Source organism: Cuculus canorus, chromosome 26, assembly GCF_017976375.1.
Source record: "Cuculus canorus isolate bCucCan1 chromosome 26, bCucCan1.pri, whole genome shotgun sequence".
NCBI classification, from domain to species: domain Eukaryota; kingdom Metazoa; phylum Chordata; class Aves; order Cuculiformes; family Cuculidae; genus Cuculus; species Cuculus canorus.
The window spans coordinates 6,867,915-6,884,977 of record NC_071426.1 but is presented as its reverse complement, the minus strand read 5'-3'; the positions used below and the strand labels follow the sequence as shown (position 1 = coordinate 6,884,977).

At 61.7% G+C, this 17,063-nt stretch overlaps 2 protein-coding genes across 4 annotated transcripts; one reads left to right on the top strand and one right to left on the bottom strand.

Moving 5' to 3' along the window:
• Positions 1 to 9: 9 nt before the first annotated feature.
• AEBP1 (AE binding protein 1) lies at positions 10 to 7,691 on the bottom strand. 3 transcript variants are annotated; one of them, XM_054049620.1, is made up of 21 exons: positions 7,389 to 7,691; positions 6,914 to 7,315; positions 6,611 to 6,667; positions 6,145 to 6,207; positions 5,962 to 6,048; positions 5,307 to 5,405; positions 4,898 to 4,987; positions 4,570 to 4,647; positions 4,406 to 4,480; positions 4,211 to 4,320; positions 3,967 to 4,106; positions 3,673 to 3,757; positions 3,437 to 3,581; positions 3,254 to 3,342; positions 2,683 to 2,806; positions 2,407 to 2,603; positions 1,901 to 2,080; positions 1,485 to 1,827; positions 1,239 to 1,378; positions 1,054 to 1,153; positions 10 to 964 (listed from the first exon to the last, which is right to left on the bottom strand). In XM_054049620.1, exons 1-21 carry the CDS (start codon positions 7,639 to 7,641, stop codon positions 414 to 416), a joined length of 3,408 nt encoding a protein of 1,135 aa, XP_053905595.1. In that variant the 5' UTR covers positions 7,642 to 7,691; the 3' UTR covers positions 10 to 413. The 3 variants fall into 3 exon arrangements, with proteins under 3 accessions (XP_053905595.1, XP_053905596.1, XP_053905597.1); XM_054049621.1 differs by lacking the exon at positions 1,901 to 2,080; XM_054049622.1 differs by lacking the exon at positions 1,054 to 1,153 and having other exon boundaries at positions 798 to 991.
• Positions 7,692 to 7,762: 71 nt separating this feature from the next.
• CAPG (capping actin protein, gelsolin like) lies at positions 7,763 to 16,964 on the top strand. The gene is made up of 10 exons (XM_009569670.2): positions 7,763 to 8,527; positions 11,776 to 11,834; positions 11,902 to 12,074; positions 12,161 to 12,315; positions 12,811 to 12,977; positions 13,739 to 13,889; positions 13,986 to 14,078; positions 14,222 to 14,354; positions 14,432 to 14,520; positions 14,612 to 16,964. Exons 1-10 carry the CDS (start codon positions 8,495 to 8,497, stop codon positions 14,675 to 14,677), a joined length of 1,119 nt encoding a protein of 372 aa, XP_009567965.2. The 5' UTR covers positions 7,763 to 8,494; the 3' UTR covers positions 14,678 to 16,964.
• Positions 16,965 to 17,063: the final 99 nt, after the last annotated feature.

Here is a 17,063-nt window from a genome sequence, read left to right as displayed (position 1 = left end):
TGTAACAAAAACTTGTGTGGAGATGACAGGGGCTGCGTCTGCCTCCATGTGGGCCCTGCCCTGGAGAGCAGGACCACCCCTGCCAACCCTGGTGTGCCGGGAGACGGGGATGAGGTGAGGACTGGGTCCTGCTTTGCCCCCTCCCTTGCCAGGCAAGTGCTGGCACTGCCCAGACCTTTCCTGCCTGTCTCCAGAGCCCAGCAGCCACTTGGCCTTCGGGGCGAGCATTGGCATGACGTGCCCTGCAGTCCTAGGAAGCAGCATGGGTGAGGAGCTGGAGCCCACCCGGAGCGGGCTGCTTGTGGCTCGAGGAAGACTTTGGAAGCGGATGCCGGAGCCTGTGGCAGGCAAAACCAAACTGGCCACAAGCATCCAGCCCTGGCTCAAGGCAGAAGCGAAGAGACATGCATTTTTTAGTCCCCAAAGTTCACGGTGTAGGTCTCGGCTGTGGTGAAGGGCTGTGCAGTCCCTGTCCCTAGCTCCCAGGCCTCCGTCTCTGTCACCAGCTCAGTCACCACCTCAGTTTCGGTCTCCATCTCCCAGGTGCCGGCTGTGGGTGGCTCTTGGCTCCAGGGTGCGTAGGCAGTGCTGCTGAAGGGGAATGGCAAGGCTGTGGTGGTCAGTGGCGCCATGGGGCCACTGGCAACCGTGGTGGCGTTGAGACGCCGCAGCCTCATCTGCTGCCTGAGCCGCATGCGATGCCGGAGGCGCATACGCAGGCGCATGCGTTCGCGGGGTGTCATGGGGCGGCCAGGTATGATGCGGCGGATGGGCCGGTTCCCGTTCATAGCCATGATCTCCCGGATGCGTTTCCAGTTGGAACGTGAGAGGACAAAGTTGCATTGGGTGGCTCCGATGTCGTAGAAGACATTGCAGGTCTTGACGCTGGGGTTGTAGCCCTCAGCCCGAGCCGAGACACGGTACTCGCCCGGGTTCAGGATGCGCCAATAGTCCCCGCCGCTGGCTGCGGACATCGAGGGGAGGCAGTGGGCTGTGAACGGAGGCACCACAGTGCTACCAACACCCTTTCCAGCAGCCTACCCTACACCCTACCTGTCTGGATGTTGTGGTTGATGCCCCCCACAACAATAGTGGCATTGGCGATGGGGTCTCCCTGCTGGTCTGTCACCATGCCCTTGATACCCCGATGGACCTATGCAAGGGAAGGGGCCGAGAGGAGCTGTGTGGGGCCAGCAGGGCAGCTCCTGGTGTCTTGCCTGGTACATGCCGGCACCTACCTGTTCCATGAAGGTCAGCAGTGACTCCTTGTTGTTCTCCCACTCCTGCTGGAGCTCACTCTCGTGGGGGAACTTGTCGCAGCCCAGGTAGATGGAGAGCTCTAGGCAGTTGGTATGCAGGTAGCTGAAGTCATTCATGCCTGCAAGACAAACAATAAAGCGCCAACCCCACTGCTCGCTCCCACTTTGGGCTGGAGGGAGTGTGGGGCAGGCAGGCTGACACCGTATGGTGTGGCACCCACTTACTGCCAGCCCGGGGGTGCCACTTGGCCCCCTGCACGATGCCCATGGCATTGGTCATGTCCTGTGTGTGGCAGCCCCCGCGGAAGGTCTCGGTCATGGTGAGGTGGGCTGAGGCGTAGGAGATGGCGAGCCAGCGGAAGATGGCATGGTCGGGTGTCTCCTGCAACTCGGGGTTGTCGTCTTCATAGTCGTCTGGTGGGCGAGGAGCGGCTGACGGTGTCTCACTGATGGGCCGGGCTGTGTCAAAGGGGTAGGACACCAGCTTCTCCCCACCCTGTAGGTTGGCTCCAAGCACGAAGGGGTTCTTGTCCATCCATGCCATGATAGCTCGTGTCTCCACCGCCACCTGCCAAGGGGTGCAGCGGCATGAGACGTCACCTTCCCACCACCATACTGCCATGCCCAGTGCCGTGGCTCACCGTGGCATCCTCAGCTAAGTAGTGCTCCGGGACAGGGATGTGGTGGTTGGGGAACTTCTGGGGCACTAGCTTCCTTTCCTCAGCTGCCCACAGTGCTGATGCCAAGTCAGGGAAGTTCTCAAAGAGGTCGTAGCCCTCCTCTGTCCAGTGGCCCAGAGCCCAGTTGCCCAGCTCGGATCCCTGCGGGCAGCAGTGAGCAGAGGGGCTGCCTCCCATGTGCTGCCATCCCATCCTCTGCCCACTGTCCCATCCCACAACCTGTCCCCCATCCCACCTCCTGTCCTGCTGTCCCACTGTCCCATCCTCCTGCCCCATCATCCCATCCCTTGCTCTGCCATCCCATCCCACTACCCTGACATCCCATCTTATCTCCAGCTCCACCATGCTATCCCACCATTCCATCTTCTGCTCCATCATACCATCCCACCATCTCATCGCCTGCTCCACCATCCTATCCTGTCCTATTCCACTCCACCACTCCATCCCCTGCCCCACCACAGCCTTACCGCCTCACGGGCCAGCTCATAGCCATCAGGGTTGAGGGAAGGCACAAGGTGGATGCGGGTCTCGGTCACCAGGCTCCGCACGCGGGGGTTCCCATCCTGGTACTCCTTGCACAGGAACTGCATCAGCAGGAGAAGCAGCTCCCGGCCCAGCACCTCGTTGCCATGCAGCCCCGCCGTGTACCGGAACTCGGGCTCACCTGCAGGCAGTGGCACAGGCAAGGTCAGTGCTCCCGGCAGCTCTGCCCATGCCAGTGGACCCAACCACCCCTTCCTCACCCGTCTCATGCTCGCCCGGGTTGTCTGAGATCTCCATGGCGTAGATCTTCAGCCCCCGTGAGCTCTTGCCAATGTTGTAGATGCGTGTGATGGTGGGACACTCCTCGTTCACCACCTTCATCAGCTGCAGGCACAGAGGGGAGGATGATGAGGGTCTGAGCCCACTCCCCATGGAGGATCCCACACCAAGGAAGATTCCACCCCATGGAGGATCCTACTCCACCAGCGCACAAGCCCTCACCTGCTTCATGTCCTTGTAGGAGTAAGGGTGGGTGATGAGGGGCAGAACTTTGGGACCTAAGCACACTCCCCCATGGAGGATCCCACCCCTCATGGATGATCCAACTCCATGGAGGATCCCACTCCACCACCACACAAGTCCTCACCTGCCTCATGTCCTTGTAGGAGAGGTGGTGGAAGTACAGGTTATCAGTGGAGGCGGGTAGTGAGGAGCAGAACTCGGGGGTCTAAGCCCAACCGCAATGGAGGAACTCACCCCTCATGAACAATCCCACCCAAGGAAGATCCCACCCCACAGAGGATCTCACACCACCACCACAGAAGTCCTCACCTGCCTCATGTCCTTGTAGGAGTGATGGCGGAAGTCCAGGTTGTCGGTGGAAGTCACCTCATTCTGCTGGGCGTAGTAGCTGCTGACGGCTGCGGAGGGGACAGGGACATGGTGGGGGGAGGGGCCAGGGAGCTGCCACCCCCACCTCAACCCTCCCAGCTGGTGCTTTGGGGTGGCTCTTACTGGAGAGGGGGCAGCCCAGCACCTCGAGGCGCATGCAGAGGCTGCCGTTCCACGTCTGGGGATAGATGCGGATGTAACGGGCTGCCATTGGCTCAGGGAACTCTGTCAACACCGGCGTGTCCTTGTCCACATTGCCGTAAAACTTCTACCGAAGGGGGCAAGATGTAAGTGAGTGGGGCAGAGAGTCCCCATTGTCCCTGTCCCCAACCCCACAGGCCTGGTTTAGGGTCTCGTACCATTTCCTCATAGCCGTTGCTGTACATCACCCAGTTCTGGCTGTCGTTGCTGAAGCCCACGTAGAAGCTGGTGACAAAGTCCTCGCTGCGGGAGGAAGGGGAAAGGTTGGCAGAATCATGGAACCATGGAATGGGTTGGGTCAGAAGGGACCTCACGGCTCAATCAGGTCCAACCCTTGCAGTGGACAGAGACACCTCCCACCGGTTGCTCCAAGCCCCGTCCAACGTGGCCTTGGGAAAGGGGGTCCCCAAGCTACTCCCCCACCCCATGTCTCCTCCTGCTCATCCCCGTACTGGATCTGGGAGTCCCGGCCCTGGGTGATGACACCAGTGAACTTGGTGGTCCGGCGCGTGTCCACCTCTATCCAGTGTGCTCGGCTGTCATCCTCGGCGCACCAAGCCCCGTCGAAGAAATCGTCCTCGTTGGTGCCTGCCTGAGGTGGGGGACAGTGGGGGGGACATGGTTAGGGGTGATGGCACAAGAGGGATGGGGACATAGATGGAGGTCTACCAGCGTGGTGGGATGGTCAACCCTCACCTGCATGTTGAGGCGCCCGCGCTGGGCACCCAGCCCATGGCGCAGCATGGAGGAGGCCAGGATCTGATCATCCTCGATGCGGTGGGACTCCAGGCCGATGGGGGGACATCCTGGAAGATGGAGGGGGGAGATGATGGGCACCCCCCCCCACCCAGCAGGGACTTCCTTTGTCCCCCCAGGAACAGGGACACTCACTTGTCTTCTCCTCTGGAGGGGCCCACTCGTCCTCATCTGGATCCCACTTCTTCCCTCCTGTTTTTTTGGGTTTCCCTAGAAAAGGGGGCACAGTGGGGGGGCGGAAGGGGGGAAGGGTAGAGCCAGGGGGGCAGAGCCAGCGGGTCTAGGGGAGGTGCACCCACCTTTGCGGTCCCGGGTCTTCTCCTCGGCCCAAGGGTCCTCCTCTTCCTCTTTGCTGCTGCCACCTTTCTTGGGCTTCCCTGAGATGGGAGAGCAGCTACTGGGGTGCTGGCACCCGCCCCATGGATGTCCCACCCGTCCCATGGATGTCCCACACACACCACGGATGTCCCATATACCTCATGGAAGTCCCACCCACTCCATGGATGTCCCACATACCCCAGGATGTCCCACATACCCCAGGACGTCCCACCCACCCCATGAATGTCCTTCCCCCCACCCCCCCCCCCCCCCCCCCCCCCCCCCCCGCACCGGGCCCTCGCCTCTCACAGGGTTTGAGTTTCTCCTCGTCTGTCTCCATCTCGTCCCCTTTGTCTGGGTGCTTCCTGGGCTTCGGCGGGGGGGGCAGCCCGTATTCCACTGGGGGGACACAGGGGGGCTGAGACCCCTTTAGGGCAAGAGGGGGGTGGGGGGGAGCTGGGAGCCCCCTTTAGGGCTAAGGGGCAGGGGGGACCAGGGCACCCCTTTGGGACTGAGGGGGGGCAGGGGGCACGCCTTTAGGGCAGGGGGTGTACAGGGGACACGGGGGCACGCATTTATGGCCAGGAGTGGACAGGGAGTGCCCCCACTTGGAGCCCAGTGGGCACTGGAGGGCGACAGATGGGTGCCAGTGCCGAGGGGGGGGGGGCGGCGGCGGTGCTCTGTGTGTGTCCCCTCCCCCCCCCAACTTGTCACTCACGATCATCGTAGTTGGGGTGCTCGAAGGGCTCCTCGTAGTCCCCTTCAGTCACCAGGACAGGTGATGGGACAGGCTGTGGCAGGGACACCTCTGGCAGCACTGGGGGTCGAGGGGCCGTGTGGGGCCATGGGGGTCAGTGTGCCCCTATGCTCCTATGCGGCCCCCTGTGTCCCCATATCTCTGTGGGGTCCCCCGTGGGGTCAGTGTGCCCCTGTCGGGTCCCCTATGTCCCCAAGATGTCAAGATGCCCCTCTAGGGTCAGTGTGCCCTGAAGGGATCCCTAAGGGGTCCCCAGGGAGTCAGCGTGTCCCTAAGGGGTCCCCTTGCCCCGTGGGGTCCCCCATGGAGTCAGTGTGCCCCTATGGGATCCACTATTTCCCCATGGGGTCATCGTGCTCCTATGGGGTCTCCATGTCCCAGTGGGGTCCCCTGTGCCCCCATGGTGTTCCTGTGCCCCAGTGGGGTCCCCAGCTCCTCACAGGATCCCTCTAAATCCCCACAAGATCCCTGTTGCCACCAAGAAGCTCCTTATGCCCACCCCAGCTCGAGGCTGCCCCAAACTGATGCTCCCCCAGGTCTCCAAGGTTGGGGCCCATCCCCTCACCCCACCCCGAGCAGTGCCAGCCCCCCATTGTCCCCCTGTCCCTCCACTCACATGGTTCCTCGGGCTGGGGCCAAACCCTGTCAGGTTTCTTCCTGCTTGGGGGCTTGCGGGGTTTCTGCTGCTGCCGGATGTACTCAACTGGGGACAGAGAGGGTGACAGTGGCTTTGGAGGGCAAGGCAGAGGGGTAGAGGGGGACCCCAGCAGTGTCCCCCACCCGTGTCCCCAAACCTTACAGTCCTCGTAGTCCTCCCGCTCCAGCTGCTCGTTGTAGTCCAGTGTTGGTGGTTCTGGGACCTCTGTGGGGAGGGGAGACATGGGGAAGGGGCACCGGGGGCAGGGAGGTGGCACTTGGGAATAGAGATGTGACATTGGGGTGCAGGGAGGTGACCCCAGGGAGCAGGGGGTGGCACTGGGGTGCAGGGAGGTGGAACTGGGGAGCGGGGATGTGGCATATGTGAGCACGGAGGTGGCCTTGGGTTGTAGAGGGATGGAACTGGGGTGCAGGGAGGTGGCACGGGGGAGCAGGGAGGTGGCGCTGAGGTGCAGAGGGGCAACTCCAGGGAGCAGGGCATGGCACTTGGGAACAGAGACATGACCCCAGGGCGCAGGGATGCGGAACTGGGGAGTGGGGAGGTGGCCCTGGGGAACAGGGAGCTGGCCTCGGGACATAGGGAGGTGGCCGGGGGCCAGGACACTCACCAGGCTGGGGCTTGGGGTGCCAGTCCTCCCAGGGCTTGCTCGGCTCCTCCAGGTCCCCTAGGGACAGGGAACACAAATGAGGGGTTGGCGGCGGCCACCCCAACACCCTCCTAGCAGCCCCGCACCGAAAGAAAATCTCAGTTGGAGGAAGGGAGGTGGGGCAGAGGGGGTAACCCCTCTGGGGACCCCATGGGGGACAAAGTCCATGCAGCCCTGGGGTGCCACCAGGGAGTCGGGCAGGACATGGGGTGCCACCCCAGTGTGCCAATCCTCCCCCAGCGGGACAGGGCCCCCAAGACTCACCTTGCCCACCTCCATCTTCCTCCTCCTCATAGGGCGATGGCCGCTCTGGGAAGTGGGGTGTCCCCACATCCTCTTCCTCACCCCACGGTGACAGTGGGATGGTGGGGGACTCCGGGGGGGTGGTTGGGGGCTCTAGTGGCTTCTTGCCAGAGGGTTTCTTGGGGGGCTTCTCCTTGGGGGGCTTCTCCTTGGGCTTTTTGGAGCCTTTTGGGGGCTTCTCCGAGCCTTTTGGGGGCTTCTCCTTGGGCGTCTTGGGGGGCTTGTCCTTACCCCGGTCCTTGTCCTTGTCCTTGTCCTTCTTGGAGCCCCGCGCTCTCTCCTTGGGCTTCTTGGTGGGTTTGGGAGGTTTCTCTTTCTTCCCCTTCTTGGCTTTTTGGGGCTCCTTCACCCGCTCCGGGGACCCTGGGGAAGGCGGGGGAGGGTGAGCGGGGACGGGATGGCGGAGGGCCGCTCGGGACCGGTGACACTCGCTTACCGGGGTCGGTGCCGGTGCCCGGGCCGGTGCCGGTGCCAAACCGCGGGTCGATGCCAAAGCCCGGGTCGGTGCCGGTGCCGAAGCCCAGGTCGGTGTCCGCTTCGCTGCCGTCGCCGGTGCCGAGGAAGCCCCGCAGGAAGGCTTCGATCTCGGCGTCGGTGAGGGCGGGCGGCGCGGCCGGAGCCCCGGGCGGCAGCAGCGGCAGCAGCAGCGGCAGCAGCAGCGGCAGCATCGAGGGGTGCGGCGGCCGCATCGCCGGGACAGGCGGGGACCGCGGCGCGGGGACACGGGGACACGCGGCACCGGGGGGGGGGGGGGGGGGGCGGCGGGGGCGGGGCGGGAGGGAGGGAGGGGGTGGGAGCGGGGAAGGGGAAGGCAACAGAGAATGGGAATGGGACCAGGACCGGGAATGGGGATGGAATTGGAACCGGCACCACCACTGGGAATGGGAACGGAACCAGGAATGGGAACGGGATTGGAACAGGGAATGGGAATGGGAATCAGGAATAGGAATGGAACCGGGAATGGGAACGGAATCAGGAATGGGAACGGGATTGGAACAGGGAATGGAACCGGGAATGGGAATGGGAATGGAACAGGGAATTGGAATGGAACTGGGAATGGGAATGGAACTGGGAATGGGAATGGAACCGGGAATGGGAACGGAATCAGGAACGGGAACGGCATTGGAACAGAGAATGGGAATGGGATTGGAACAAGGAATGGCAATGGGTTTGGAACAAGGAATGGGAATGAAACCGGGAATGGGATTGGAATTGGAACTGGTACCAGCACTGAGAATGAGAATGGAACCAGGACAGTCTATGGGAACCAGGACCGGGAGTGGAACCAGCAATGAGAATGGAACCAGCACCAGTTACAGCAATGGCAATGGAACCAGTACTGGCAATGGGAATGGCAATGGAACCAGTACCAACACCACCAATGGCAATGGAACTGGCACCAACACAGGCAATGGGAATGCACAGAAATGAGGCACCGGCACGGCACAGGGACCCTCACTGGCTGGGATCTCCATATGGATCTGGATTGCAGGGCACGGGCACTGTGTGTGCGCACGCACCGGGCTGGGGCACACGGAGCCCATGGTCACAGCCTGCAGCCTCATACAGGCATGGGTGAGCCCCCACGCACACGGCACAGACACCTTCACCCCACACCGCACACGCACTGCACACGCACCGCACACGCAGCCCAAGGGAACCCCGCCATCGCAGAGTGGCACAATGACACGCTGCACACGCAGAGACACAGCACATGGGACACACACCGCACATGGGACACAGCCCACAGGACACACTATGCACACACTACACATGGGACATGCACTGCATGAAACCCCACACACAAGTGTGTGACTGCCCACAGCCTTCCTGCCACGCGCCGCACACGGAGCCCACGGGATGCACTGCACGCGAGGTGGTACCATGTGCGCAGACCATGCCCTACGCACAGGACACACATGTGGGACAGCACAGACACAGTTCTCATGGGACACAGCACAGGCAAAAGCGCACGTGGGACACACACGAGACACTGCATGCGCTCCTCACACAGCCTGTCCGACCCTGTACACAGGACACGCACAGGACATGCACATGCTCGTCCCACGCGTGCCCCCAGGCCGGGTGCGGGTCCCCCAGGCTCCCTGGGCCTCCCTGGCGCCGGGGCTGAGGCCGCACAAGCTCATTACACGCATGGCATGAGTCACAGCCCAGCAATGCTACGGGGGGCACCCAGCCCAGTGCCTCCCAGTTAGCCTCGGCCGCAGGCCTCCCCTCCAACGCTACTCCCAGTACAGCCTGCCCCACCCTGCTTATGGCTCCCCCAATACAGTGCCTCCCAGTGCAGCCCCCCTCCCAGTTCCCCCTCCCAAGTACAGCTCTCCTTTCCCAGTGTAGCCCCCAGTACAGCCTTCTCCACCCAGTTATGGCTTCCCCAGTACAGTGCCCTCCCAGCAGAGCCCCCTCCTAGTTCCCTCTACCCAGTACAGCCTCCCACTCCCAGTATAGCCTCCAGTTACAGCTCCAGTACAGCACACCCCCATATCGTGGCTCCCTCAGAACAGCCCTCCAGTCCCACTATAGCCTCCCAGTACAGCCTCCCCTCAAATTACGGCTCCACCTGTACAGTGCCCTCCCAGTGCAGCCCCCCCTTCCCAGTATACCCTCCATTTCAGCTCCCTGTACAGTCCTTTCCCCCAGTATAGCCACCAGCACAGTCCCCAGTACAGCCACGCGCTCCAAGTATAGTCTCCAGTACAAATCCCAGTACAGTCCCTCCCCCCAGTGCTGCTCCCAGTACAGCCTCACCCCTCCCCAGTCACAGCTCCCAGTACAGTGCCTCCCAGTGCAGCCCTCCCTTCCCAGTACAGCCTCCAGTACAGCTCCCAGTACAGCCCTCCCTTCCCAGTACAGCCTCCAGTACAGCTCCCAGTACAGCCCTTTCCCCCAGTACAGCCTCCAGTACAGCTCCCAGTACAGTCCTTCCCCCAGAGTGTGTACGTGGGGGGGTGTCCCAGCACAGCCAGGGCATCCTAGGGGTGGGAGAGGATCTCAGCAGTCGGGGGGTCCCGGGGGGGAGAGGGTCAGCACTGAGGACGTTCCTGGGGAGGGTCCCAGCGAGGTGGGGAGGACTTCCTGGGGGGGGGGGAGGTGTCCCAGTGGAGTGTGGGGGGGTGGTTCTAGAGAAGTGTGGTGGGGGTTCTCAGCAGTGGGGGGTCCTAGCAAGGGGGGGGGCGTCCCAGCAGTGGGGGGGTGATGGGGTGGTCCCAGCAAGCCAGGGGCATCTTAGGGGTAGGGGGGTCCCAGCAACGTGGGGGCATACTGGAGGAGGTGAGGGAGTGTCCCAGTTGACTGGGGGGTCCTAGGGGGGTGGGGGTTCTCAGCAGTGGGAGGTTCCAGCAAGTGGGGGGGGCCAGTAGTGAAGGTGTCCCAGGGGTGGGGGGTCACAGCAAGGGGGGGGGTCACAGCAGAGAGGGGGTCCCAGCAAGGAGGGGGGGTCCCAGGGGTGTATATGTGTGTGTGTGGGGGGGGGCGTTCCCAGCGGTGAGGGGGTGTCCCAGCCGGGGGGGGGTATCCTAGGAGGGTGAGGGGGGGTCCTGGGGGTTCATAGATGGGCTCCCAGCAAGGTGGGAGGGGGGCAGCAAGTTGTGTGTGTGTGGGGGAGTCACAGAGTCGGGGGTCCCAAAGCTGTAGGTCCCAGGAGGGGTTCAGGGGGGTTCCCAGCTGCAGTCCCGCCGCTGGGTGCCCCTCAATCCCATGGCCCTCCCTGCACCCACGCTCTCCACCCCCCTCGTCTCCACCCTTTTCCTGCACCTGAGTCACTGCCGCCTTCCGGGTGCCCCGTGGCTGTTGGGGCGTCTGTCTGTCCTGCTGGGGTGCCCGTCTGTCCTGTCGAGGTGTCCATCTGTCCTGCCCATGTGTCCGTCCGTCTGTCCTGCTGCAGCCCGCAGCTCTCGGGGGTGTCCGTCCATCTGTCTGTGGGGCTGTTTGTCTATGGGGGAGGTGGGTGGTTGGGTCTGTCCATGGTGGTGTCCATCTGTCCTCCCTGCTGTCTGTCTGTCCATTGGGGTGTCTGTCTGTCCATCGCAGGGCCGGTGCCTCTGGGAGTGTCCATCTGTCTGTCCTGAGGGGCTTCACACCCACTGGGCTGTCTGTCTGTCTGCCAGGGTGTCTGTCCGTAGGGGTGTCCACCTCTCCATGAGGTGCCTATCTGTCTGTAGGGGTGTCCATCTATCCTGCCGAGTCTCCAGATGGATATTGGGGTACCTCTGGCTGTTGGGGTGTCTGTCTGTCCCTGGAGGTGTCCACTTGCCCACAGAGGTGTCTGTCTGTCCGTAGGGGTGTCTACCTTTCCATCATGGTGTCTATTTTTCCTTCTGGGTGTCTGCTGGGGCTTCTGCCCATCCTTCAGGGTGTCTATCTGTCCTTTGGGGTGTCCACTTGTCCTTCTGAGTTTCTGTTTGGGTGTCTGTCCATCCTCTGGGTGTTTATGTGGCCATCAGGGTGTCTACCTGTTCTTCTGTGTGTCTGTCCTTCTGGATGTCCATCTGTCCATCAAGGTGTCTACCCATCCTTCTGGGTGTCTGCTGGGGCATGAGCCCATCTTTTTGGGTGTCCATCTGTCCATCAGGGTGTTTGTCCCTCTTTCTGGGTGGCCATTAGCTTGTCTACCTGTCCTTCCAGGTGTTTGTCCATCCTTCTGGGTGTCCATCTGTCCTTCTGGGTGTCTGTTGGGGCATCTGTCCATCCTTTCTGATGTCTGTCTCCCCATCAGGATGTCCATCTCCCTGTTGGGGTGCCCTTTGCCCTCCAGGCTCCCCAGTTCCTGTGCTCTCCATCTCATGGTGTCCCTCCATCCGCAGGTCCATCCACCCACCCGTCACCACCTCCCTGGCACCATGTACACCACGCTCCCCAAAAGGTACCACCCCGCTCCCCACCCCTCCACCCCCTCAACCCCTCCAGCTTATGCCACCCTTGCCCGGCAGCAGTTCCCCGTTTGGCCCCTCTGCCACCCTCCCGGGGCTGCACATCTGGCGGGTGGAGAAGCTTCAGCCAGTGGAGGTCCCCAAGGCATCGTGGGGCACTTTCTTCTCCGGGGACGCCTACTTGGTGCTGCACAACGGACCAGAGGAGCGCGCCCACCTCCACCTCTGGCTGGGTGAGCAATGGGTAGGAGGGGCACATGTGGTGGGGACATTGGTGGTGGTGGTGGGACCAAGGTGCTCAGCACTGGCTCTGCCACAGGCCGGGATTCCTCGCGGGACGAGCAGGGTGCCTGCGCCCTCCTCTCCACCCAACTTAACATTCTGCTGGGCGAGCACCCCATCACGCACCGTGAGGTGCAGGGCAACGAGTCTGACGTCTTCATGGAGTACTTCCCACACGGCGTCACCTACCAGGTATGGGTGGTGGGCAGCCCTGGTGGGTGTTCCTGGTGCTCAGCATCCCCACCGAGCTCTGTGTCCACACCACTCTGCTTATTCCCCACTGGGCATGTGGGATCCCAACTGGGTGCTGGGTGTCCCTAGGAGGTGCTCAGCCTCCCTGGTTGGTTCTCAGCATTCCCTCTGGGTTCTCAACATCCACAATGGGTGTTTAGCACCTTTGCTGCATTGTCAATGCCTCTACCATGTGCTCAGCACCCCTTTTGGGTGCTCAATATCACCTTTAGGTGCTCAGCATCCCCATTGGGTGCTCAGCATCCATTCTGGGTGCTTGTCATCCCCGTTGGGTGCTGGGCACCCACCAAGCACTCTGCATCCCTGTTGGGTGTTGGTGACCCCCACTGGGTGCTGAGCATCCCTGATGGGTGCTGGGAGCCCTCACTGGGTGCTCAGCACCCTTCTTGGGTGTTGGTGACCCCCACTGGGCACTCAGCACCCCTGTGCCGGCAGGATGGTGGCGTGGACTCGGCCTTCAAGCCCATCCGCCCCAGTGCCAGCGCCAGCCCCGTGCGCAAACTCTACCAGGTGAAGGGCAAGAAGAACATCCAGGCGACCGAGCAGAACCTGAGCTGGGCCAGCTTCAACACTGGCGACTGCTTCATTCTTGACCTGGGGGAGGTAGGGGAGGTGGGTGGAGGCCATCAGGTGGCTCTGTCATTGCTGTCCCTCTCCTTGGCCCCTAACTCTTCTTGCCCGATGTAGGGTAAAAGCACAATGTGTTCTTCTGGGTGTCCGTTTGTCCTCTGGGGTGTCCACCAGTTCGTTGGGATGTCTTTCTGGTCAGTGGGGCATCTGCCCATCCAAAGAGCTGGCTGATGTTCTTCTGGGTGTCCAACTGACCTCTGGTCACTGGGGCATCTGCTCATCCATAGGGTTGGCTCTTTGTCCTTCTGGCTGTCCATCTGTTGGAGTGTCCATCTGCCTGGTGAAGCATCCATCCATCCATAGGGGTGGCTGCCAGGTTTTCTGGATCTCTATCTGCTGGGATGTCCATCCGTCCTTCTGAGTATCAGTCCAGTGGGTTGTCCGTCTTTCCTTCCGGGTGGTCATCTGTCTACTGGGGCATCTGTCTGTCCTTGGATGCCTGTCTCTTGAGATGCCCATCCATCAGTTGGGTCATCCCCCTGTCCATAGATGTGTTTGACTTCTGCCCATCTGGGTGTCCATCCATCCATTGGGGCATCCATTTGTCCACTTGGGTGTCCGTCTGTCCGTCCATCTATTGCAGCATCCATCTGTTGGGGTGTTTGTTTCCCCATCGGGGCATCTCCCTGGGCCAGCTTCAACCCCAGTGACTGCTTCATCCTCAACCTAGGCGAGGTGGCTTGGGGACCACCATGGGATGGCTCCATCACTGCTGTTCCTCTCCCTGTCCCCGGACCCTCTTTGTCTGGTGCGGGGTCAGGTGCAACGTGCTGGAACGCAGCAGGGCACAGGAGCTGGCTGCAGCCATCCGGGACAGCGAGCGGGCTGGAAAGGCTCGCCTGGAGATCGTGGTGGACGGCGAGGAGCCATCTGAGATGCTCGAGGTGCACCAGGGCCCCGATGCCGTTGCTGGGAGTAGAGGGGACATGAGTGTCCCCATGGGGTGGCTCTGTGACAGCCCAAATTTCTTCACCCGGCAGGTTCTGGGCCCCAAGCCCACCTTGCAGGAGGGCAGCCCTGAGGAGGACATCGTTGCCGACCAGAGGAATGCAGGGGCAGCTCTCCTCTACAAGGCAAGTTCACCACAGGACACCACGGTGGCCCTGGGGCTGCGCATGGATGGGACATGCTGCAGTGGCTGTGCAGGGGGACACGGGGCTGCGCACAGCTGAGGGACTCCGTGGTGGCCCCATGGTGACGTCCTGGCCACGTGCAGGTGTCGGACGCCACGGGGCACATGGACCTTAGCCAGGTGGCTGTGAGCAGCCCCTTCAGCCAGAACCTGCTCTGCTCCGACGACTGCTTCGTGCTGGACAACGGAACCGGTGGCAAAGTCTACGTCTGGAAAGGTGCCCGGGGAGAGGGACAGCAGAAGGCATGGGGCCAGGGGCCAGCCCTGCTGTGGCCCTGATGTCCCCATCCGCAGGGCACAAGGCCAATGAGCAGGAGCACCAGGCGGCCCTGAAGGTGGCTGAGGAGGTGATCGCCCGCATGGGACACTCGCCCCAGACACAGGTGTGTGCAGGCGCCAAGTGGTGCCCAGGGCTGGCACAGGCGATGTCACCCCATCTCTGTCCCTGTCCCCTGCCCGTCCCTGTCCTGGCAGGTGGAGATCCTGCCCCAGGGCCGCGAGACACCCCTCTTCAAGCAGTTCTTCACCAGCTGGAAGTGAGAGAGAAGGTGCCCACAGGGCCAGCGCCTGGCACAGCGTAGCACCGGGTTCATGCCGGCTTGTCACCTCCCTGCCTTCGCCCGTGCCTGCTCAGCTCTTCCCTGCCACCCCCATCCCTGTGTCACCCCCATCCCCTGCCATCCTTATCGTTGTGTCACCCATGCCATCCCCATTCCACGCCCGTGTCACTCCCCTTCCCGTGCCATCCGTCACCATCACTGTCTTTCCCCTCAAGCCCACAAACCTGTGCTCATGCTGTCCCCATACCTGTGCCATACCTGTGCTGGCCCTGTGCCCACGCTGTCCTAATGCTCACACTGTCCCCATGCCCACGCTGACCTAATGCTCACACAGTCCCCATGCCCACGCTGCCTCTGTCCCTCCTCATTTCCACACCATGTCCCCCTCTGTCCCCCAGGGTCCCCATGCCCACGCATCTCTCATCCATCCTGTGCCTGAGCACTGGCAAATAAAGCGTCAGTGCTGAACCCGGTGTCTCCCTGCTCTGGGTGTGATGCCAGGGACCAGGAGGGGACACACAGGGCAGGGCTGTGGCAGGAATATGTCCCCAGCACCCTTGTATGATGCCACTCCACCCAGCATCCTGCGGGGCCACCCATTCCACAAGCGGCCTCTGCCCCGCGGGGCACTGCCACTGTCCTGCAATGTCCACAGAGGCTGTGGCAGCACCCATGGGTGCAAGGTGACCGAGGAGCCCTGGTCCTCACATGAGCATCCAGGCCCAACGTGACTGGGAATCCGGGCCTGCGGCAACGACCATCACTGGGTCCCCAGTGTCCCCACAGCCCCGCTGTCCCCATGGCCCTAAACAGCTCCCAGCCCTGGGTCCCTCATGTCCCCAAGCCCCTGCATCCCCGAGGTCCCCTAATCCCAGTATCCCTGCAGCCACCATGCCCACATGTCCTTGGTGTCCCCCACCCCTACCATCTCCACAGTCCCCGTACCTTGGATGTCCCTAGTGTCTCCATGTCCCCAAACCACCCAAATGTCCAGGTCCCTCAAGTCTCCAAACTCTAGTGTCCCTGCATCCCCAAGATCCCCTTGTCCCTGTATCCCTGCAGCCACCATGTACACGTGTCCCTGGTGTACCCAACACCTGCTATCTCCATAATCCTCACATCCCTGCTGTCCCCATGTCCTTCATATCTCCAAGCCCCACTGTCCCTGCATGCCTGGCCCCTGCATTCCCAAGGTCCCCTCATCCCCGTAGCTGTCACGTCCACGCGTCCCTGGTGTCACCAAACCTCCATTATCTCTAGTCCCCACATCCTGGATGCCCTCAGTGTCCCCAAATCACAGAATCACAAGGTTGGAAAGGACCCACTGGATCATCGAGTCCAACCATTCCTAACACTCCCTAAACCATGTCCCTAAGCACTTCATCCACCCGTTCCTTAAACACCTCCAGGGAAGGTGACTCAACCACCTCCCTGGGCAGCTGTTCCAGTGCCCAATGACTCTTACTGTGAAGAATTTTTTTCTGATATCCAACCTGAACCTCCCCTGACGGAGCTTCAGGCCATTCCCTCTTGTCCTGTCCTCTGTCACTTGGGAGAAGAGCCCAGCTCCCTCCTCTCCACAACCTCCTTTCAGGTAGTTGTAGAGAGTAATAAGGTCTCCCCTCAGCCTCCTCTTCTCCAGGCTAAACAACCCCAGCTCTCTCAGCCGCTCCTCATAAGACTTGTTCTCCAGCCCCTTCACCAGCTTTGTTGCTCTTCTCTGGACACGCTCCAGAGCCTCAACATCCTTCTTGTGGTGAGGGGTCCAGAACTGAACACAGTATTCAAGGTGCGGTCTCACCAGTGCTGAGTACAGAGGGAGAATAACCTTCCTGGACCTGCTGGTGACCCCATTTCTGATACAAGCCAAGATGCCATTGGCCTTCTTGGCCACCTGGGCACACTGCTGGCTCATGTTCAGTCGGCTGTCGACCATCACCCCCAGGTCCTTTTCTTCTGTGCAGCTCTCCAGCCATTCTTCCCCCAGTCTGTAGCGCTGCATAGGGTTGTTGTGCCCCAAGTGCAGGACCCGGCATTTGGCCTTGTCCCCCACCAAAGGCCCTCCATGTCCAGACCCTGGCTCCCCCATCGCTGCCAGCTCATTTCTGCCTCCAGCTGCTTTTCTGCCCAGACCTCCCTCCCTCGTTAGACTCAAATAATTAGCCCAAGCGCTAATTACTTATCCAATTATCCCTGCCTTGGCTTCCCTCCCTGAAGCACAAGCCTGGGCACCATGACCTGTTGTGAAAACACACAGTGATTCCCATCCAGGGCTCAGCTTTGCCTCATTAAAAGCTTTCTCGTTAGGAAGCTGCAAGCTCCACCTGGCCCTGTGCCAAAATACCAGCATTTCACCTCAAATTCCC

Coding starts and splice junctions, on each gene's coding strand:
- AEBP1 (XM_054049620.1), bottom strand. CDS start 7,641: ATGCGGCCGCCGCACCCCTCGATGCTGCCGCTGCTGCTGCCGCTGCTG. Junction 6,049..6,144: donor GCGGGAGGACTACGAGGACT/GTAAGGTTTGGG, acceptor CTCTGTCCCCAG/TTGAGTACATCCGGCAGCAG. Junction 2,604..2,682: donor CCCGGGCGAGCATGAGACGG/GTGAGGAAGGGG, acceptor CACTGCCTGCAG/GTGAGCCCGAGTTCCGGTAC.
- CAPG (XM_009569670.2), top strand. CDS start 8,495: ATGGTCACAGCCTGCAGCCTCATACAGGCATGG. Junction 11,835..11,901: donor TACACCACGCTCCCCAAAAG/GTACCACCCCGC, acceptor CTTGCCCGGCAG/CAGTTCCCCGTTTGGCCCCT. Junction 14,521..14,611: donor GACACTCGCCCCAGACACAG/GTGTGTGCAGGC, acceptor CTGTCCTGGCAG/GTGGAGATCCTGCCCCAGGG.